This window comes from Sorex araneus, chromosome 4 (genome assembly GCF_027595985.1).
Source record: "Sorex araneus isolate mSorAra2 chromosome 4, mSorAra2.pri, whole genome shotgun sequence".
NCBI classification, from domain to species: Eukaryota; Metazoa; Chordata; class Mammalia; order Eulipotyphla; family Soricidae; genus Sorex; species Sorex araneus.
In genome coordinates this window covers 208,941,856-208,965,539 of record NC_073305.1, presented here as the reverse complement: position 1 = coordinate 208,965,539, position 23,684 = coordinate 208,941,856, and the positions used below count along the sequence as shown (strand labels likewise).

Below are 23,684 nucleotides of genomic sequence, written 5' to 3'. Positions count from 1 at the left end.
TCTCTTCTCCTTGAGTCCTTTGCATAGTTTATTCAGAGCAAGTCCTTTTTGTATGGACACAGGAAGACTTAACAAATGTTATGCTTTTGTAACCTGGGAGTCATTTGACTCTACATGATATTTTTCCTCCAGGTTATCTGTTCTCTTGAGCTAAGCCTCAGCTGCCCTTACTTCCTAGCACCCCCAAAGCAGGGTCCCGACGGGGGACGAGAAGGACCCAGGGCAAGTGGTGAGTTGTGTGCTACCCTGGCATCAAGATGGGCCTGGCCAAAGTGCCTAATGCTTAACTATAAGTTAAGAGCTTGATCATGGACAAATGCTGTCATGATCCAAACAGTGATAACTAGATTTGGACCCTGCTAGGGTGAGGAATGATTAATCTGGCCTGAGTGCTGTGGTCTGAGCCTGTGGCAAGATGTTGCCAGGAGAGCTGCCTTGCAAGTCTCAATGTATCCCTTGCTATGTCCATACAAAAATAACTAGTATTGGGGCTGAAGCAATAGCACAGCGGGTAGGGCGTTTGCCTTGCACGCAGCCGACTTGAGTTCGAGTCCCAGCATCCCATATGGTCCCCTGAGCACCGCCAGGGGTAATTCCTGAGTGCAGAGCCAGGAGTAACCCCTGTGCATCGCCAGGTGTGACCCAAAAAGCAAAAAAAAAAAAATAGCTAGTATTAAGATGTTAATAAGTTCCTGGACTAAGGAAAAGAAAAAAACCTTAAGAGTGAGGAAGGGCTTTGGAATGCCCTGCCCTCAGGAAGGGCTTTCTTATGTTGATTTTGCTACCTGGCTGGGTATAGCCTAGAAGGCAAGGTGGGAGAGAGAAGGAGGAGGAGACAGAGAAGCCAGAAAGAAGCAGCAGTTAATCCAGAGAGAGGATGGAGCTGGGAGTGTGAGAGATGAGAAAGATGGAAGATTGAATAAACGGTAACTAACCAGCAACCAGCTTGGTCCTCGTTCTTCCTTCGCCTGTCCTTGACCACCGGCTGTCCCGATCCAGTCCACACATTGCGGTTCCAGGGCACCGAACTCGGGAGGTGAGACAGCCGCCCGGAGAGCCCGCGAGTGCACTCACCCCTCGGCGAGCTTTAGTTTTTTACAGCTTTCCATCCCTTCTCTACCTCTACCACCTCCGTTTAGTCTCTCCATCAAATCTGACAACTGGCAGATGGCAGGTTGTCAGCTTTACAACCCGTCTGAAACAGACAAATATCAAGATGTGTCATAAACTATAGTTTCAATGATAACAAATAGAATCAGCATTTTATGGGGACATAATAACCGTCAGGCTCTAGGAAAGACCTGCAAAACTTACTTTCTCTAAGTCATAAGGACTTAGCAGTGGTCTCTTATGTGCAAGCACCAGAAACCCACTTCAAAGTGGCTTCATGGGAGAAGGAATACACAGAGGAAGGTCATAGGGCTTGTCATGATTCTGGAACAGGAGAGTCTGAGTAAAACAAGTGTCTGGAACAGGAATCACAAAGACACCGGGAAACAAGGCAGCTTCTACCTTGCTTCGCTCTGTGTGCTGGCACTTTATTTCTATTTGCAGGCCTGATTTTGCTTCTCTAGGATCACAGAGATGAACACAGAGACTATATCCCAGATTAGCATTTTCTTTTTATTTATTTAATTATTTATTTAATGAGTCCCTGGGAGGGTACAGTTACAGAGTTTTGTGCTTCTGCTACAGTCATACAATACTCGAGTACCCATCCCTTCACCAGTGCCCGTTCTCCTCCACCAATGGCCCCAAGATCCCTCCCACCCCCCCACCCTGTCCCTCCATCCCACCTTGCCCCTGTGACAGGTCATTTCCTTTTGTTCTTTCTCTCCTTTTGAGTGTTGTGGTTGATTAGCATTCTCTTTATCAGATGGTCAAACCGGACAACTAGAAGCTGAGTGGCTTAGTTTGTGTAAGTGTCTCATCAAGTCACCAAACAATGCTGCATACCCGTGACCAGGTTATAGGCACAAACATGCCGGAGTCGGGGTAGGGCAAGGGCATGGAGAGGTGATTTGGGAGTGGAGCAATGACATTAGACAATGGTAAAGCTAAAACTGTAAAAAGGACAATGTGAGCATAACATTAAAAAATTGAAAAAAAAATTGATCATTTAGCTTGAGCAATAGCACAGCAGCAGGGCATTTGCCTTGCACGCGGCTGACCCGGGTTCGATTCCTCCTCCCCTCTCGGAGAGCCCCGAAAGCTACCGAGAGTATCCCGCCCTCACGCCCTCACGACAGAGCCTGGCAAGCTCCAAGTGGCGTATTAGATTTGCCAAAAACAGTCACAACAAGTCTCACAATGGAGACGTTACTGATGTCCGCTCAAGCAAATTGATGAGCAATGGGATGACAGTGATGGTTACAATTAATTTATTGTAATTAATTAATAGATTCACTGAAAGGAGATTAGAATTTTAAATGCTACTGAAATTTCTGATTGGCCAATACTTAACAATTAGCTTTTGGGTCACACCCGGTGATGCACAGGGGTTACTCCTGGCTCTGCACTCAGGAATTACTCCTGGCCGTGCTCAGGTGACCATCTGGGATGCTGGGATTCGAACCCAGGTCGGCCGCGTGCAAGGTAAACGCCCTCCCCGCTATGCTATCGCTCCAGCCCCTTAGCTGACCTTTTAAAGCTTAACTATAAAAATAAAACTCTTCTTGCTTTCTAGACACTCTCAAAATACCCCATCACCCAGTTTCTTGCCGCACCGACTGTATACCGGATGATTATGCAGCAGGATTCTGCCAGGTAAGGTAAACATGGATATGTATGGTAACAACAATTTTGGGGAAAGACTTTAAGAAACTTTATTAGCACTGTCTGACTGTTTTTAATTCTTGTTCTCTGATGTGTCTCTGTGCGTGTGCAATTGGCGTGATCATGATTGGCCAGTCAAATTACCTTATTAATCGGGACTTGAAGGTTGGAATAAACCACCACAATTCTTGCATCATTGTGAATTATTTCTGTCTTAAACATCTCTGTTGCAAAATATCTCACAAATAGAAACAGATCAGACAAATATTTACAGATTGCCAGCTGCCAATTTGTAAATTTATTTACAGAAGACATTGCCAGCATCCCCAGAAACTTCGCCATACCTTTTTACTGCCCCTAATACAATCTACTATGCTGAAGTGTGATCTTCACTTTTTTCTTTTCTCTAACAATTTATCTCCTAAGGAAATAATCTCAAGAGAGATAGTACTGAAATTAAGGACCTTGTCTTTTTTTTAAATAATTTTTTAAATTTTACAATGCCAAAAATAGTAACAAGTCTCACTCTGGAGACATTAGTGGTGCCCGCTCGAGCAAATCAATGAACAACAGGACAACAGTGCTACAGTGCTACAGTTAGGTAGTTCACAATATTTGATTACATTTAATATGCAAACATCAATCCTACCACCATTACACCTTCCCACCACCATATTTGGGATGTTTTCATCCCAAGTCCCAATCCCCGTCCCAAAGCAGAACCAAAATAATACATTTTGTATCGTCTGTTAGAACAAACTGCTGAAAAGGCTACAAAAAGTATCCATAGGGGAAACAATGTGAAGATTGTTCTATTTTGTCCGGGGCTATTAAGACATTCTTTAGGATATTACTAATGTGTTGTTAAAAGTTGAGTGATGTGAGCTTTCTTACATATATCAGAAAATATGTGTATATGCATATATATATGTATATATTTCCCTCTATGATTCATTGCCTGCTATTTGAACCCCACCAAATGTGGTGTGGTACTCCTGGAGAATGGGTAGGTAGTGTCTTATGATGTGTTGTGCGGCCTCAAATGTGGCTGCGCAGAAGGACCTTGCCTTGCATACGGCCAACTTCAGTTCAATGCTTGGCACTTCTTATGATCTCCAAGCACCACCAGAGTGATTCCTAAGCTCAGAGCCTGAGTACAGCCAGGTGTGAGTCAATCCCCTTACCACCAAACCATTCTATTTTGCTTGCTGTTGAACTTCATCATGCAAGTCTATATTCTTTTTACAATATCTGGCTTCTGGTTCAACATTGTGTTCTCGTTGCTATTTGGCTGTGGCTGTTTTTTATTACTGTATAACATCCTGCTTTATTTTATTTTAGTTTCGTGGCTACACCTGGTGGTGCTCAGGGGTTATTCTTGGTTATGTACTCAGAAATCACTCCTGGCGGTCTCAGGGACCATATGGGATGTTAGTTATTGAACCCAGGTAGGCCGCATGCAAAGAAAGTGCCTTACCTGTTATACTATCCCTCCAGTCCCCATCCAGTTTTTTTATTAATTTTTTAAAAGGAGGATTAGTTTTTTTTAATTTATTGATTTATTTATTTGCTTTTTTGGGTCACACTCAGCGATGCTCAGGGGTTACTCCTGGCTCTGCACTCAGGAATTACTTCTGGCAGTGCTCAAAGGACCGTATGGGATGTTGGGAATCAAACTCGGGTTGGCCGTGTGCAAGACAAACACCCTACCTGCTCTGCTATCGCTCCAGCTCCTATCCAGTCTTATTTTTGATATGCCAAATTTTTATTGACTCTGCATTATTGGCTATTTGGGCATATATTAATTTGGGGCTAATGATCAATGTGGCTTTGAACTCTTGTACATATACCATGATGCATATAAGCAGAGATTTCTGTAGTTTTTCTAGGAGAAAAACTTCTAGGTTACGCTGATGTTACACTTTATCTTTGGGAGTCTGGGAAACTCTCTTTCTCAAAGTATAGAACCAATTCAGAGACCAATCAGACAGTGAGAGAGTTATTGCTCCATCTCCACCTCCAACAGTTGTTATTGTCAGACTTTTAATTTTTATCAATCGAATTGAATGCATAGTTTTATGCTATGTTTTTAATTTTTCATTTCCCACATTTATGCATTAATGCTAGATCAACTAAAATATGTTTTTGAACTTCATGGACGTTTTTGTATCTTTGAGAGACTCTAAAATTGAAATTGGTACTTCAAAATGAAAACTAATAGGTCTCAAACCCAAGTTAGAAGGCCGCGAGCTCAGTGACACCCCTCTGAAGCTAGCTCCGAAGCCAGAGATGATCTTATTCGTAGGCCTCTATCCAGCAGGATTTTGATTTCAAAGCGCAAATTACAACCACATATTGCAACAATCCTCAGATTGGACTGACCTTTGTCCAAACCTAGTTAAATCCAATCCAGGCATAAATATTTACCCAATGGGAGATTCTCTAAGATTATATAACTTAGTTTAAGCCCCAGAAGAATGAGGAAGGTACCCTCAATGAAACCAACCTTCATGCTGTCATTTTTGGCACCTATGTGCCAGGAGTGGCTGAAAAGGTAAACTGGGTGTCTGCCAACTTCCTCAACCACGAGAGCACCTGGTTTAGTCTGCACCACACCGTAATCACTTTTCATTTTCTTCAGGGATCCATGCTATTTTGTAATTGTTTGTGTATTGAAAATTATAGCCAATACAAGGGTTTACATCATATGACTCTTAACAACACAGAAATGTTCACATAAGATTTTTCTATCCCCTCTAAATGTCCTTCTCTCAGTTACTCATGATTTTGGTCTCTGCTTCCACTTCGTATAATCATCCCTGAACAAATTTATTTCCGACTCCTAAATTGCATACCTCACTGAAAATGCTATGCCTTTCAATGTACAACACACTTTCCCTAAAAGGCAGTGCCATCACTCTATCAGCATGTTTGGCGGGGGTTGGGGGGAGAGAGAGTAGTCCCTTTTATGATTTATAAAAGCATCACTTTTAGCCACATAGAATGTGTTCCTACAGGTGAGTTCTGATAAACACATTTTTACCTTCATGGTCAGTCAACATCGAAATTTTACCAGAACCTTCCATTAAGTCCTCGCCTCCCCACCAAGCCAGAAACAGGAAGTAAATTACTTCCTCTTGTCCCTGAGCACTAGTAGACCGCCAAGAGGGGTGTAAGAAAACAAAGAAATAGAAGATGAAAGATCCTGATGACCAGCTGGGAGCTCTTAGCACATCGTGCCTGGCAAGAGCAACAAAGAAGCTTTTTGTGAGACTCTATTGACAGCTTATTTTCCCCTAAGTCTCAGGTTCCCGACCCTGGAGCACTGCTGTACGGGTGGAGAGGCCCTGCTGCCCGAAGAGCAAGCGCAATGGAACAAACAAACAGGCCTCGAGCTTCACCAGGCCTATGGACAGTCAGAAACGGTAGGTCGGGGTCCTTGCTGGGCTAACCAGGGCGTGCGCAGTAACCAACAGATGAGCTGAATCATAGCCGGTGTATGCCCAGGACCCCACTGTAGACACTTCCTTGTCAAATGCCAGGAGATGGTGGCATATCTTCCCCCCCAGTTTCAAAGAGACAATCTATCAAGAAACCGTTGTGCTCAAAACGTATAAAGGGGGATGTTGGACATATCACGGCTCCCCTGTGAGTATTAGCTCAGAAGAACTCAGAGGGGCAGAGTGATAAGAAGTGCTCTCCAGACGTGTGGAGATCTCCATCAGGAAGTCCTGGTCCTTCACTACTCCTTCCAGGACACCACCCCCTTGGGCGGGACAGAGGTGTCCCTAGACGCTCGTCTCTCGTGTTTCTGAGGATGGCACATGTTAGGATCGAGACCACCCCTCAATATTCAGAGAGGCAAAGAGTCCAACAGGATTGCAAAACACACACCGAGACTTTACTACTCCAGCTAGCTGGGGCCGAGCTGTCCTGCAGAAGCAGGAGGTCAGAGCTCGACCCCGAGGGCTTACAGCCAAGGGTTTATATCGCCATCCTGGGCACACCGGCCTCAGGAGCAAGCTCAAAGATAAACAATTCCAAAGGCAGAAATAACTTCAAACATTTCCTAAATGAGCAAAAGCATGCAAGAACAATATATCAAGAAAACATTCCCGGGGCCAGAGCGATAGCACAGCGGGTAGGGCGTTTGCCTTGCACGCGGCCGACCTGGGTTCGATCCCCGGCATCCCATATGGTCCCCCAAGCACCGCCAGGAGTAATTCCTGAGTACAAAGCCAGGAATAACCCCTGAGCATCGCTGGGTGTGACCCAAAAAGAAAAAAAAAAGAAAAAAGAAAACATTCCCAATTAGGAAGACATTCCCAATTCCCAAACATCAAGAAAGCAAGGAATTCCCATACATCAGGAAAGCGTCTTATCAGTTAGACACAGGAGACATGACACGGGTATACCGGCTCCTGACTCTCCAGCTCCGTGTCTGTGTACACACCAGGTAGTTCTTGTAGTCCATTAACTCAGTCATACATCTTTCATGGCCAGGGCTGCTTCCCACCCAGTGGTACTGTCAACCAATTAGCTCAGTTATGTCATATATCCTTCCTGGCCAGAGCTGCCCCCCTACAACCTTTACAACCAGGGAGAGAAGAGATGAACTAACCTCTTCTCACATTCCCCCCTTTTCTCTGATCATACTGAGGAACCTTCTGCTTCTCACAGTATACGTGTAGGATCATGGAATAGTACCAGGGATGAAGAGGGACAAGAATCTTTCTGTTGCATCATACACACTCAGACACACCACACATACAAATGTACAATACGATCTCAACGAGCATCACTAAGCATCCTATCACTGTTTAACAGTACGAGGTAAATGTGACTCAGTCCATCGGACTTCCCATGCCAAATGGAAACATCCCTGACATGCAATAGGCAATCCCATATTACACAGACCCACAGTCCCCACTGCTTCTTTCTTGAGTTCTTCACTGGATCCTGTAGACCTAGAACCAGGCACGGGCCTACCCTGTAAATGTCCGCTGGATAGAGTCAGGTTGGTTTCTGGAGCCTAAAACCCAGGCCTCCTAGCTTATACGCAGGGACATGGCATCAAATAGCACATGTGAACAGGGGCACCATGGGGTGATGTTTGCTGCTTTGTTATTTTCCTAGACACTTTGACCAATTATAATTCGCCTTCTTTTGTAAACAGGCACTCACTTGTGCTGTTCTTCGGGGAATGAAGAGCAAGCCAGGCTCCATGGGGAAACCTATCTTGCCCTACGACGTTCAGGTCTGACCCTGAAAGCAGTGACAGAGACAAGTTAGGATTCAGCTGGACTTGGATTGCTTTATGACACTAGGTGACAATGAGCCAGGTCCCTGCCCCAGTATCCTTCTGTTTTCTCTGTTGTCCTGGGGATGTTCCTGTTGAGACCCAGAGTCTCAAGGCATCAGTGCAGCTCCAAGGCAGAAACCTCACACAAAACATGGGAAAGAGTGTCTGGAGTCTATACAGGGGACTGTCTCCATCAGTCGATGCTTTTAATTTTCTTTTTCTTTCTTTTTTTTGCTTTTTTGGTCACACCCAGTGGTGCTCGGGGGTTACTCCTGGCTCTGCACTCAGGAATTACTCCTGGCGGTGCTCAGGGAACCTTATGGGATGCTGGGGATCGAACCCGGGTGGGGTGCATGCAAGGCAAATGCCCTACCCACTGTGCTATCACTCCAGCCCCCTTTTTAATTTTTCTTGATCCATGATTTTGGCTCACAGGCAGATTTTTGATGCCTCTACATCTATGGAACAGATAGATCCCATAATTCGTGTATTTTCTGATTTCAAAGACCGTATGGTTTTATACTATTTTCTGATAGGTCCCCTCCCGAGATACCCTCTCCCACCACCATGCCCACTAGTCTCACATGAATAAGTCAGGTAGTGTTTGAGTCGATGACGAGCGTTGGGGAGTCCTGCAGGTGGAATTCACAGGCATCTTGCTCTAGATCATCGACAACAAGGGCAACATTCTGCCACCCAACACGGAAGGAAATATCGGCATCAGAATCAAGCCCGTCAAACCCTTTGGCATCTTCATGTGCTATGAGGTAAGGGCACTGAGTCTTTCCTTTTGTAAGAATTCCTGCAGGGACCTGTATAGGTGATAACAGTCTCTCTTCAGATCTTCCTTATTCACTTCAACTCATGGAAGCCTTGTCTAATTAATCCCTAAGCACAAAGTTTCTTCGTGTCTTAACCTGTCAGCTAAGGACTGACTTGTTGGGTAGAAATAAATCAGGTTTTAGAACCACCAGATTTGAGGTCCAATGATGATCTGTGAAAATATTTTGAACCCTAGACTTGAACTGAGTTCAAATAGCACTGTAGCAACTGTCGTGCTGTCATCCCATTGTTCATCGATTTGCTCGAGAGGGCACCAGTAGCGTCTCCATTGTGAGACTTCTTGTGACTGTTTTTGGCTGTCGAATATGCCACGGGTAGCTCGCCAGCCTCTGCTGTGCGGGCAAAATACTTGTTGAGTTCAAATATACCAATACAAATACCAATGGGGTGAGTACAACTTGATGAGTACACTGAGACTTTGAGAGCGCCATTATCCTCATGTGCTAAAGATAACTGCATATTTCAGGACTGGAGAGATAATACAGTGGGTAGGGTACTTGTATTGCAGCCAACCTGGGTTTGATTTCTACCATCATACGAACCCCCAAGCCCCAACAGGAATGATCTCTGAGTGCACAGCCAGGAGTAAGCCCTGAGCACTGCAGGGTGTAGGGGGTGGTGGTAGGGGAAATGGGAAAAAAGAAAAAGAAAAAAAAAAGACAAAAGAGAAAAATTAACTGCAGGTTGAAAGTATTCTGTATTCCCCCCTATGACAAATACAAGACACATCTGCGGTTTAAACTAGTGTGTTCACAGCATTGATTCCTAGTTGATAAATTCAGCTATTGCAGAACCCTGTGGTAAACCATGAAGCAATCTACATCAACCTTTGAGCAGATAAACCCTAACCCCCTGGATTAGTACCGGCCACTAAGAAAAAACTCAGCTTCTGACATGGACCGTGGAAAGAGGAAGAGACCCAGATATTGACCTCAGAGCCTAAGTCCATTCTCTGAAGTCCAGCCTGTGCCTTACCAGGAGTGACTCCTGAGCACAGAGTCAAAAGTAAGCCCTAATCACAGTTGGATGTGGCTCCCCCTCACCCCCCCCTCCAAGTGAACTTGGTGGTCCCAAGCAATGAAGCTTTGGATTGGAAATGACATAATTTATTTTGCAAACATGTCCTCATGGAAGCATATATCTTATGCCCCCCCCACCCCACATGTTCTCATGACATGTTGTTGCTCTTTCCTTAAGATTTAGTTGCATGTTTTTCTTCTACTCAAATTAAAATATATATAATATGAATCTTACCTTGACTCGCCATTTTGAGCATTAGAATTAAGTGGCATTGATTTTTAATTTTACCTCAAATAGCCATTTTGAGCATTAAGACTAAGTGGCATTGAGTAATGTCATAATACTGTGCAACCATCACGGCTATGCGTTTGCAAAACTCTTTCACAATTTTGAAGCAGGCAGCGGGTAGATAGGGAAGGGTCCCTGTGACAGTGGAATTCCTGTGAAATACTAAATCAATAGTCCCAAGGCTGCAAAAGGCCACCTTGTGGACACAGGAACTAAGGCCTGATAAGACCTTTACCTGGCACCGCAGAGACCCCAAAAGACTGCCCTCCCCCTCACCGCCCCATCCCCCGCTCCCAGAGAAGCAAGAACAAGGCCAGGAAAAGAATTTCAAAGAAGACCATCAGTGCTCCCATCTCTAATCCCTTGGAAACCACTCAAGGGAGACTCTTACCTAGGTAGAAAGCCCCTGGGACAGCTTGGGAGAAACCCTGTCACTATCACTATCATGCCAGTTGCCCATTGATTTGCTTGAGCGGGCACCAGTAATGTTTCCATGTTGAGACTTGTTGTTACTATTTTTAGCATATCAAATATGCCACGGGGAGCATGGTAGCTTGCCTGGCTCTCTGAGAGGGGCAGAGGAATCGAACCAGGGTCGGCCATGTGCAAGGCAAATGCCCTACCGCTGTGCTATCGCTCCAGCCCGGGAGAAACCCTATAAGGACCAACTTGAATAAAGGAAGCCCATATGTATGCTGCCCAAGCCCGTGTGCTGCTTGTGCCCATGTGCTGCTGCCAAGTACAAGTGGTGCCCAAGCACATGTGGTGCCTGCGTCTCCCCTCTAATACTGAGAGGTGTAACTGGGGCTCTCTCCATCCCGGAGAAGCCCATCGGCTCTGTTGAGCACACTGTATTTCTCCTCTCTCCCTCTCTCTCTTCCTCCCTCCCTCCCTCTTTTCTCCCTCTCTCGCTCCCTCCCTCTCTCTCCCTCTCTCTTTCTCCCTCTCTCTCCCTCTCACTCTTCTTCCCTCTTTCACCTTCCCTCTTCCTCCCTCTCTCCTTCTCTCTTCTTCCCTCTCTCATCCTCCCTCTTTCTCCCCCTCTCTCTCTTCCTCCCTCTTTCTCCCTCCCTCTCTCTTCCTCCTACTTTCTCTCCCTCCTTCTCTCTCCCGCTCTCTCTTCCTTTCTCTCTTCCTCCCTCTCTCTCACTCTCTCTTCCTCCCTCCCTCTCTCTCTCCCTCTCTCTCTTGCTCTCTCTCTCCTTCCTCTAAACTTCCAAGTAACCTGTTTTTTTTTACTTCACTGCTTGTCTTCTTCTGAAATTCCTTTCTGAGAAAGGTAAGAACCCGAGAGGCCTGAGTAAGGTCTAGGACTGACTTTCCTTGCCTCCAAGGAGCAAGGCTCACAGCAGACTCTCCTCTGTCTTAGATTTCCCCAGTTCTCCCCGTGGCAGAGGTGGATAGAGAGAAAACAGCAGGTTTCCTTCATGAGGCTGCCCCCTCTCTCTTCCCCACTTAGTCACCTAGGGACCCCACTGACATCTATCTCAAACAAAAACTCTAATTCTTTTTTTTTTATTCGTTTCATTAAAGAACTGTGATTTACAAAGTTATCGATAGTTGAGTTTTAGGGGTATAACACCAATCCCACTACCAGTAAAAAATTTTTTTTTTAATTCTTTAAGGCAAAACTTCTCATTTTCTCTCATCAGTGCCTGGCAAGTTCAGAGAGGCATTTTGTCTCCATGAATTTGCTTGTTTTAGGTATCTCGTTAAACATGTCTGACTCCTTTGGCAGAATTTTTCCAAAATTCATCTGTCATAACGTAATAAAAAATTATTCCTTTTTAAATTTAATCTATTCTGGGGCTGGAGCGATAGCACAGTGGGTAGGGCATTTGCCTTGCATGCGGCCAACCCGGGTTCAATTCCCAGCATCCCATATGGTCCCCTGAGCACCGCCAGGGATAATTCCTGAGTGCAGAGCCAGGAGTAACCTCTGTGCATCGCCAAGTGTGACCCAAAAAACAAAAAAGAAAAGAAAAGAAAAGAAAATTGAGTCTTCCACTATTAAAATGTGACGGTCTAGAGTCAGAATCTCCCATTTACCAGTTGACAGAAGTTGAGATCGCTAACTGTTCTTTGGTTTTGAATTGTTTAGATGGTTGACAGCTACAGCTGTCCCTTTGATTTGAAACTTTTCAAAACTCTTCTGTGGAATGTTGTTTGTCATAAATAAATAGGTCCTTAACATTTCTATTTCTGGGGCCAGGTGATAGTACAGCTGATAGGGCATTTGCTTAACATTTCTATTATTTGCCTGTGTCCGGTTAACAATTTGGGTAACAGAGGTCACGTGAGCCCTTCCACGAGTGATCTGAGTGCAGAGCCAGGAGCACTGCTGGATGTGTGGCCCCCAAAACACACACACACACACACATTAAGGAATTAACAACCACTAGGCAGATGAGCTCTGAACTGGAATATTTTTTTAACAAGTTTAAAAAAAATAAATAATAATATTTAGGGATTTGCCTAAGGTGAAAGCTTAAATCTCAGAGCATTTCTTTTTGGTTTTTGGAAGCAAGATAGTTTTTACTGGACAAACCTTGCTTAGAAACATGCCAGGGAGAGAAAAAGAGGAAATACATGCTCAAGAAAGATCCTGGGCTTCTCCAGAGGGGAAAAAAAGCTACAAGCAGGCAGAGACAAATAAGTGAGACAAGCATTCAGGGAAAACACGGATTGAAGAACAAGCCTTTAAGCCTAAAGAGATTTTGAGTCTGAGATTTGACCAGCCATGGATTTCTAAATTCTCCTTCCGTTTCTTTTCTTTCTTTCTTTCTTTCTTTCTTTCTTTCTTTCTTTCTTTCTTTCTTTCTTTCTTTCTTTCTTTCTTTCTTTCTTTCTTTCTTTCTCTCTCTCTCTCTCTCTCTCTCTCCCTTCCTTCCTTCCTTCCTTCCTTCCTTCCTTCCTTCCTTCCTTCCTTCCTTCCTTCCTTTCTTTCTTTCTTTCTTTCTTTCTTTCTTTCTTTCTTTCTTTCTTTCTTTCTTTCTTTCTTTCTTTCTTTCTTTCTTTCTTTCTCCTCTCTCTCTTTCTTTCTTTCTTTCTCTCTCTCTCTTTCTTTCTTTCTTTTCTTTCTTTCTTTCTTTCTTTCTTTCTTTCTTTCTTTCTTTCTTTCTTTCTTTCTTTCTTTCTTTCTTTTTTGGTCTAGTCTGTGAATTACAAAGTTAGGGGCTGGAGCCATAGCACAGCAGGTAGGGTGTGGCCTTGCACGAGGCCGACCTGGGTTCAATTTCCAGCATCCCAATATGGCCCCCTGAGCACCACCAGGAGTAATTCCTGAGTATAGAAGCCAGGAGGTAACCCCTGAGCATTGCTGGGGTGTAACCCAAAAAGAAAAAAAAAGAGAAAGAAATTACAAAGTTATTCACAATCCTGTGTGCAGCTAAAGTAGTTCTAATTCAAAAATTAAACAAAGCATTCAAACATATAAACAAAAAAATTCTCCAAAAATTTTACTGCCTACCTTATAGCTTTAGTAAGCTGTGCCTTAGGATTTTCTCATCAGTATTTTTATGCAAAATGGACAGCAGTTGGTTATACCTTCGGTAAGTTGGAAAAGATACATGGTATAATTTGCAGGTAAGATCTGAAACACAAGCAAATGTTCTGTTTGTGCAAGGCCTTGCTGGGGGAAGGGGAAAAGATGGGACAACGTGTGCTCAAATATCAAAAACCTTCTAATCAGTTAAAAATTGAAACAACAATGAGATATCATCTCATGCCACAGAGCCTGGCACGCACACAAATGAACAAGAACAACCAGTGCTAGTGTGGATGCGGGGAGAAAGAGATCCTCATTCACCGCTGATGGAAATGTCAACTTGTCTAACCTTTTCTGGAAAACAATATAGTCATTGCTCAAAAAATGAGAAAATTTTAATTAATTAATTAATTATATTACTATTTTTATTGAATCACCATGAGACAGAACATTACAAAATCGTTCATGATTGCATTTCAGTCATATGGTGTTCTAACACCCATCCCTCCACCAGTGTAATTTCCCAGCACCAGTGTCCCCAGTTTCCCTCCCACCCCTTCAAGCCACCCCCACCCCAGCCTACCTTTATGGCAAGCACCTCTCTCTCTCTCTCTCTGTTTCTCTTATCTCTCTCATTTTAGGCATTATGATATATATAGATGCTTATATATATGATAACCTATATGGATAGGTTATCATGTATATCCTTTTATCTGCTTTCAAGACTTAGTGTTTGTCCAGAGTGATCATTTCCAACTAGTATTGTCATAATAAATCCTCTTCTTTCTTAACTATATCCATCTCCCACACCATTGACCAACCATTGACCAGTTCTCCTGGCCTGTTGTCCCTGGCATTGGGTATTAGTGTCATACTGTTTTTTTAAATATCCCACAAATAAATGCAGTTATTCTATATCTGTCCCTCTCCTTCTGATTCATTCCACTCAGCATGATACTCTCCAAGTCTATTCATTTATAGGCAAATTTCATGACTTCGTTTTTTCCTAACAGCTGTGTAGTATTCCATTGTGTAGATGTACCATAGTTTCTTTATCCACATGTCTGTTCTTAGGCATTCAGGTTGTCTCCATATTCTGGCTGTTGGGAATAGTGCTGCAATGAACACAGAAGTGCAGATGGTGTTTCTGCTGTGTGTCTTTGGACGCCCAGGGTATTTTCCTAGAGGTGGTATTGCGGGGTCAAATGTGAGCTCAGTTTCTAGTTTTTTGAGGAATGACCATTTTGTTTTCCAAAAAGGTTGGACAAGTTGACATTTCCCCCAGCAGTGAATGAGGGTCTCTTTCTCCCCGCATCCACACTGGGTTGTTCTTGCTCATTTGTATGTGTGCCAGGCTCTGTGGCATGAGATGATATCTCGTTGTTGTTTCAATTTAAATATGTTTATTTTTTTCTTGACTAGGTATCAGAATGGTAGTTATAAAAGGTTAGGTTAGGTTGGGACTACACCCAGTTGGGTTTGGGACTACATCCAGTAGTGTTCAAGGTGCTATTCCTTGCACAATTCTCTGGAGTTGTTATTTGCAGTGCTCAAGAGACCATGCAGTGCTGAGATCTAACCTAGTTCTCCCACACACAGGCACACGAGCTCTTTGATCCATCTCCTCTGCTCAGTTGCTATAATCCTGATTCCTTCCCAGAGCACCCATAAAATCAATTCCGTTTCTAGAGTTTTTGTGATGTTTCTGCAAGGTCAAGAAAGCAGAGCCTGACATTTTCTTGTTATCACTCCCCAGTCCTGTGTTTTAAAGGATGTCAAGATTTTGAGCTCACTGGACTGCCTTTGTGGACTCTGTCCATTTCTCACAGTGGACCTGACATGGTTCTGTCAGAGGCTGGTCTGTGGCTCTGAGACCTCACCTCCAAGGAACAGAGAGAGACCCCAGACCAAATAGGAATTCTTTCTCAGAAAGTGAGAAAGTTCCAGTCTTTGACCTGGCTGAGATTATTAACACCAAGGAAGCTCATTCCCTTGGAGAATCCCATCCGCAGAGCTGTCCGTTGATGAGAATGGTTATCCCTGAGCCGAACAGCAGTTCCGCTAGAGCATACGGTGGTAGGGACTTGCCGAGTCCCTGATGCAATGTTTCCTAAGTTTCAGTCATTGGGTCATTTTTTCCCCATATGGTTCTCCATTCATATGATTGCTCATTTCATTTTCCTTTTTGGCATAAATTTGTTGTTTTACTTTAAATTGTTTTTAAGTTATTCTGGCATTACAAATGAAGAGCAGTATTATTTGCCAAAATTGAAGGCAATTATACAAACTCATTTTTTTCTTTTGGCATTTACAACAGTAACAATAACAAAGGCATAAAAGTTCTGGTAAGGACAGGACATATAGGCACTTACTTATAATTCAGAATTTAATCTTTTGTTGAAGATTCTTGAAGCTGGCCCTGATGGTTTTCTATGATGATTCTTTTACACCTTGTGTAATACTAACAAATAAGGAATAAACCCTTTTTAAAAAAATGTTTAGCTAAATGCTGTTCCCACTGGAAGGTCTTATTAGAGATTTGTCTTGGTAGCTCTAGAACTTTAAAATCATGTCACAGCCAAATCAAAACTCTCCCCTTGGCCAAACCAGAGCAACCTAGATGTGATTTGCTCTTTCTAAACTGTTTTGTTCAGTAATATTTGAAAATCCTTCTATGTTTCACAAGAGAGAAGATAATAACAAATAACTTGTTTTAAGTGCACATGCTGTAGCACATGTGCACTTAAGTATGTGCACTTAATCTTGGTTAAGTGCACATGCTGTAGCACAAGATACAAAGTCAACTTAGCAACCCTCGCACTGCCCAGATGAGTGGCCTTGAGCAAATATTTGGTATTCTCTGAGTAACACTTGACTCTTCTGTGAAATAGGTTCTGAACCAGCAGTCAGAGTGCCAGAGGTAGAGGTCAGTGGAGATCACATAATTTGTGTTTTATTTATTATTTTTTAAATTTTGTATTGATTCCCTGTGAGGTATAGTAACAAAGCTTTCATGTCTGAGTTTCGATCATACAGTCATCCAACACCCATCCCTTCACCAGTGCACATTATCCACCACCAGTATCCTCCCTCAGGATCCAGAGACACACAAATGAACCTGGGACCCAGCAACTTGCTCATATATTTTTCATTCTCAGCAATGGAAAACAAATTATCAAATGACGCCTTTCCAGTAGGTTTGATTGTTGGGGGGAAATTCCAAATAACAATAGTGAGTTTTCTATTGAAATATTGAATGTATTCAAAGTATAGAGAGAATAAAGTGAAGATCATTAGCCGCACAGGTGGGGGCAAGGGGTGGGATAGGAGGTATATTGGGGTTCTTGGTGGTGGAACATGTGCACTGGTGAAGGGATGGGGGTTTGATCATTGTGTGACTGAGACTTAAACCTGAAAACTTTGTAACTTTTTTCATGGTGATTCAATAAAAAATAAATAAAAATTTAAAAAGTGTTTAAATTTATAATATCAGCCTGACAAATATTCCATGAGGATCAAAATTAGGTGGTATTTGGGGGAGAATATTTCAGCAACTATTTGATCCCTCCCTTTGTGCAGACCACATGGATGCTGAGCTTGTGACAGTGAGTAAAATGAACAAGGCTTGTGTTCTGGAGTGAATTATTGTGTGCTGAAGTATCAACCAAAAGCATTCTTTTTTAAACTTATAATTATGGTAATCTTATCATTAAGATGATCTCCCTGCTTGGGTTGTAACATATGAGGAAAGCAGACAGAGTACAAAATTTCTCTCAAGTAGAGTCAGTTACAACCCAACTGGGTTGTGACTCAGCATCTCAAAACTCACCGACTAACACCACTCTCTTTGCAGAATGACCCCGTGAAGACCACTGAAGTGGAGTGTGGGGACTTTTACAACACCGGGGACAGAGCCACTATTGATGAAGAGGGCTACATTTGGTTCCTGGGCAGGGCGGATGATGTCATTAATGCTTCTGGGTAGGTGGGGCTTGCTCTGAGCTAGGAGGTATCACCTCTCGTGTCCAATATTCCTTGGTGATGGGACCCTCGGTCTAGATCTCATCAGAACTACATCCAGAGAGCTTAGAGGTAACCGTGCACCACTCCCTGCATCCAAAAGAGCCAATCACAATGGAGTTTAAGAAAGTCTGAAGGCAACCCTCTAGACATCATGCAGTTTAAATTGGGTTGTGGAAAAGTGGTCTGACTTCAGACCATGTTTGCTAGAAAGCTCTTTCTCTTTCCTGTTCTTCTCTGGTGGGGCACAATGTGTCATACGAAACCATCAATCTAGTAAGAATAGTAAACGTTTACAGAGTTCTTGGACTGGAGTGATAGCACAAGCGGGTAAGGGGTTTGCTTTGCACTCGGCCGACCCAGGTTCGATTCCTCCGACCCTCACGGAGAGCCCGGAAAGCTACTGAGAGTATCCCACCTGCATGACAGAGCCTGGCAAACTACCTGTGGTGTATTCGATATGCCAAAAATAGTAACAAGTGCCACAATGGAGATGTTACTGGTGCCCGCTTGAGCAAATCGATGAACAATGGGACAACAGTGCTACACTGCTATGGAGTTTTTGTTATATGAAAGCATTCTCCTTAGCGCTTTATATGAGCAAGCAAATATGACCTTTATGATAATTTTGCAGATGAAAAAGTGAGTCACTGGGTGATGAAGATGGCTGTCTAAAATTTCAGAGATAAAAGCAACCTAGATTTGAACCACAAAGGTTAAATCTTTTGTTTTGCACATGGCAGGCTCTAGTTCATTCTCATATGGGTCTCTGAGCATTACAATACATATGAGCATTTCCAGGAATGATCACTGAGCACAGAACTGGGAGCAAGCCCATAAAGTAGAGAGGAAGGAAGGAAGGAAGGAAGGAAGGAAGGAAGGAAGGAAGGAAGGAAGGAAGGAAGGAAGGAAAAAAGGAAAGCACACCACACTAGGGTAACTAGTTCTCTCTATGTTTTCCAAAAAATTGACTGGCTTAAATTTCTTTCTTTTTTGTTTTGTTTTGAAGCCACAACTGACGGTACTCAGGGCTTACTCTTAGCTCTCTGCTCAGAGATCACTCCTGGCAGTGACCCAAGGGCCATAGGGGGTGTTTGGGATTGAACCTGGGTCATCTGCATGGAAGGCAAGTGCCCTGCCTGCTGTACTATCTCTCTGACCTCTTAAAATTGAGGAATAAGATGCAGAATTGCCATGAATGTCTTGAGGATACTAGGTAAAGTTTGAATCTTTGAAGAGGTTTCCTGCTGGGGTGGGCTGCTCAAGCCAAGCCCCAGAGCTCTGAAGGCAGAAACTCCTTCACAGGGCAGTGAGGTCAGCATCCCTGGGGAACATCTGAGCCTGTTTAAGGGGGAATGCCCCATCTTCTCCTGGTATCACAATGCATAGCTCTTTCTCAGGCATCTGGCTCCTCGTGACAATCACCTGCAGTGCCTGGGGAAAGTGTGACCCTGCCGAAGGTGGGGTTTGAGGACCTGGGTTGCTGGATTCTGGCAGCTGCTCGGAACCAGAGAAGGAACCATTTGCCTTCTAGGTACCGCATCGGGCCGGCGGAGGTGGAGAATGCCCTGGCAGAGCATCCAGCGGTGGCCGAGTCAGCTGTGGTCAGCAGCCCTGACGCCAAGCGAGGAGAGGTGAGGAGGACACAGCGAGGTCATGGTGGGGACACTGATAAGACAGAGGAAACGTCTGGGCCTATCTACCCAGCTGTGGACCTAGAGAGTAGACAGGAGTGAGCCTGTGCGTTAATACTGTTTGGACACTAGGGGGCACTGTTGCATCTATGACCAAAAACAAGGATTTTGAATGTTCGCTATCATGGTAGCTAATGTTTAATGAGATTTTACTGTATGTAAAATTTTACAGTAAAATCTCTTTGTCTCCACCATTTATCCCTCACAACAACCTAATGAATTACAGATGTTGTCTCATGGTAAGAAAACAGGCAAAAAGAGTTTTATTAATGTGCCCTGGTCACACATCTTGTTCGTGGTGGAGCAAGAAAGGGAATCGAAGTAATTTGGCCACTGAACACGCTTTCTTTTATTCAACAAGAGTTTACTGAGCACCAACTATGTGAAATATCCTGATAATTAAATAAATTATAAGTAATATTATAAAAGCAATGCATTTCCATGAAGCTGGATCACTAGTATAGTGGGTAGGGTATTTATCTCGCACAGAGCTAACCTGGGTTCAATCCCCGTCAACCCTTATGGGTCCCTAAGTCAGGAGTGAATCCTGAGTATGGAGCCAAGAGTAAACCCTGATCATCACTGGGTGTTCCCTCCCCCCCAAAAAAACAAACCAAAGCAAAACAAAACCAATATATTTCCAGTAATTATCAAATACCCACAAGTGTCCAGGCACAGGTCTGTATATAATTGTATCATGGCATACCAGTCAAAATTATTATAGGAATACCAATTGAATTAACCTAGCATCAGGTTTTATAGCTATTTATCATATAACATTTTTTTTTTTTTTGCTTTTTGGGTCACACCTGGCCATGCACAAGGGTTACTCCTGGCTCTGCACTCAGGAATTACCCCTGGTGGTGCTCAGGGGACCATATGGGATGCTGGGAATCGAACCTGAGTCGGCCGCGTGCAAGGCAAACGCCCTACCTGCTGTGCTATTGCTCCAGCCCCCATATAACATTTTTACATAAACCTATACGGTTCCATTTCACAGGGAAGAAAACGGAGGTGAAGCGAGATTTAGCAATTTTCCAAGACAAAGAGTGGCCATAAGAAGTCTTGGGATTTGAACTTGTTTTTGTCGTTTCTAGAGGTTCAACTGTCAATGGCTATCAATTTCCGTTTATTCAATAGACATTTTCTTTCTCAGCTCTTCAATGCACCGACACTCAAGCTGCTCCTCTCCTCTGCTTTTGTCCTGCAGGTGGTAAAGGCATTTATTGTCCTGACACCAGAGTTCAAGTCCCATGATCAGGTAAAGCTCACCAAGGAGCTTCAGGAGCACGTGAAGACAATGACAGCCCCATACAAGTACCCGAGGAAGGTGAGAGGGGACAATTGGGTGCAAGTCTGGTCTCTTGGGGCAACCCGGAGACTTCACCCTTCTGAGATTTGTAAGGGGGCCCAAGAGAAGCTAACAACGAAGCCAGCTGCACTGATTTTCCTCTGCAGAAGAATTAATTCTCCTTAGGGATCACTGTCATCCCGTTTGTTCATGGATTTGTTCGAGGGGGCACCAGTAACATCTCTCATTGAGAGACTTGTTGTTACTGTTTTTGGCATATCCAATGTATCCAATACGCACGGGTAGCTTGCCAGGCTCTGCCGCGCAGGCTCGATACTCTCGGTAGCTTGCCAGGATCTCCAAGAGGGGCGGAGGAATCGAACTTGGGTCTGCCATGTGAAAGGCAAACGCCCAACCGCTGTGCTATCGCTCCTTAGGGATATGGAGAATTAATTAATCAATTAATTAATTAAGCAAATGAGCCCTTCCTAACCAGCTTCACCAGCTAAGCTATTCCCCATTAGGCAGGACAGCCTGGGGAAGCAGAAATCAAATCCATCTGATGAACTAGCTCTCCTGTGAAAGAACCTGAGAAGCATCTGCTGTTGGAAGATTTAAAAAGTTTAAGAAAATTTAAAAATCAGGCAAACTCACAGTGATATCCAACAAGAGTTTATATTTTTCAAAATTTGACAAAGAAATAGGAATCAGACCCTTCTAAAGCATTTAAAACATTATTGATAATAAGAAATCACTGTATCACTGTCATCCCGTTGCTCATCGATTTGCTCAAGTGGGCACCAGTAATGTCTCCATGGTGAGATTTGTTGTGACTGTTTTTGGCATATTGAATACGCCACAGGGAGCTTGCCAGGCTCTGCCTTGTGGGCGGGATACTCTCAGTGGCTTGCCAGGCTCTCCGAGAGGGGCAGAGGAATCGAACCCAGGTCGGCTGCATGCAAGGCAAACGTCCTACCCGCTGTGCAGCCAATAATATGAAATACAGTCTATATTACAAGCCATTGCCAATATATACCAAGTGATAAACAGAACTATAATTAAAGTTACAACACGCTAGAGTTACATATCTTTTCTATTTTCATTTGCTTTAATGACCTGTGCAACTTACAAAATTTCTAACCATACAGAAACGCTTAAATTATTCATGAACTTGAATATTGTCCTATAGATAAAAATGATGAAATACATCTTTTGTTTTTGAAAATAAAATATCACTGACAGAAAAGAGAGCCTAGGGAAGAATATCCACATCATTGTTCTGTTTATATAACAAAAGTTTGAAAGAATACCTTTGGCAAAAGTTAGCAAGTCCTGTCTTTCATAAGACTTTGCTGCCATGTCTCAATGTTAGTAATCTACACGAATATTGAAGCTCCAGTGCTAACCTGTATTGAGCAGCAAATATGTGTGTACCAGACCTTGGACTTAGTGTTGTATGTGAATTATTAGTTTGTTTATTCTTCTCTTCAACCTGAGACTTACAAGTCCCAATTTCAAGTAGAGGAAACCGAAGTTCAAAGATCTGAACTCAGGGGCTGGAGCGATAGCATAGCGGGTAGGGCGTTTGCCTTGCACGCTGCCGACCCAGATTTGATTCCCAGCATCCCATAGGGTCCCCTGAGGCACCGCCAGGAATAATTCCTGAGTCCATGAGCCAGGAATAACCCTGAGCATTGCCAGGTGTGACCCAAAAAGAAAAAAAAATAAAGGATCTGGGGTCAGAGAGTAGTACAGCAGGGAAGCCACCTGCTTTGCACATAGCTGCTCCAAGCCCAGTGCTCGGCCATGGCATATGACCCCCGGAGCACAGAGCCATAGGTGTACCCTGAGAAGCACCAGGTGTGGCCCAACCATCCAGTCCCTAAACCCATGCGTCCCTGATAACAAATTCCTGCTTCCCCAGGCCCCGCTGCCCTCAGGAGAGCAGCATAGCAGGCGAGGCTGCTTGGGAAGGGCTGAATATGCCTGTGAGGAGCAAAGAGCCCCAAGTGTCTGTGGCTTCAAGTGCCTCCTCCTTCCTGGCTCATGCCACGTGTCCATCATGGGCTCCTCATGGCTTCTGCACCACAGGCCCTCAGCAGGGACCAGGAGAAAGGAAATGCCACCATGGAGGTCTCTGCCAAGTGCTTTTAGGGATGGACTGGGAGTGGCCAGTCCCCGTAGTTCTTGATTATTTTCCTAGAGGTGACACCTCACATCATCATTGGCCAAAGAACATCCAGGGGTCATCCAGTGTTTGGGGTCAGAGCAGGGGTCATCCAGTGTTTGGGGTCAGAGGAGGCTGTGGCATGCCTACGGGGACAGTTCAGGCTACCACAGCTGTGTGAGCTACTTTTCAGGGACAAAGGAGGACATTCTGGGATCGGGGTATAGAAAATGACTATGGGACTAAGTCAAGATGGCTTTATTTTCTCCCAAACCAGGTGGAATTTGTCCCCGAGCTGCCCAAAACCGTCACTGGCAAGATTAGACGAAGTGAGCTGCGCAGAAAGGAGTATGGTCAGATGTAACCAGCAAGGAGCTCGGAAACCAGTGACTGTGACCGACTCCTTGGCTGCCTCAGTTTCCTCTACGGTGACGGTGAGGAGAGGCTCGAAGACAGAGTTGTTTTGGAAGAAGATCCCAGGTGTTTTGGTTATTTTACTTTAGTCTCTATCACCGTCCTTCCTCTAAGTCTGCCGTTCCTTTCAGGTTGCTCAGAAAAAGCCTGGGGTCAAGGCAGGAAATAATAAAGTGTTGACATCAGCTTCTAAGGTAACCTGGTGTTGTGCATTCATTCTGCATAAGCCTGTGCAAAGTGCTGTCATTGTCAGGGTGACCTGGTCGCAGCAGAGAGAGGCCGGACCTGACCCTCCCGCCTGGCCAGAGCATGACATGTGCATCCAGCATCTATTGACAGATATGTTACACAGATGTGCTTGTTCTCTCTCTCTCTCTCTCTCT

At 44.0% G+C, this 23,684-nt stretch overlaps 1 protein-coding gene across 1 annotated transcript in view; it reads left to right on the top strand.

Annotated features, from left to right (window-relative positions):
- ACSM1 (acyl-CoA synthetase medium chain family member 1) overlaps positions 1 to 23,417 on the top strand; it is a 52,415-nt gene extending 28,998 nt beyond the window's left edge. Inside the window, exons 7-14 of the mRNA XM_004604099.2 lie at positions 2,687 to 2,766; positions 6,077 to 6,200; positions 7,952 to 8,032; positions 8,743 to 8,844; positions 17,569 to 17,696; positions 19,270 to 19,369; positions 20,640 to 20,759; positions 23,165 to 23,417. Coding sequence (XP_004604156.2) covers positions 2,687 to 2,766; positions 6,077 to 6,200; positions 7,952 to 8,032; positions 8,743 to 8,844; positions 17,569 to 17,696; positions 19,270 to 19,369; positions 20,640 to 20,759; positions 23,165 to 23,251 — 822 coding nt within the window. The 3' untranslated portion in view covers positions 23,252 to 23,417. The remainder of the gene's footprint in view (positions 1 to 2,686; positions 2,767 to 6,076; positions 6,201 to 7,951; positions 8,033 to 8,742; positions 8,845 to 17,568; positions 17,697 to 19,269; positions 19,370 to 20,639; positions 20,760 to 23,164) is intronic.
- Positions 23,418 to 23,684: the final 267 nt, after the last annotated feature.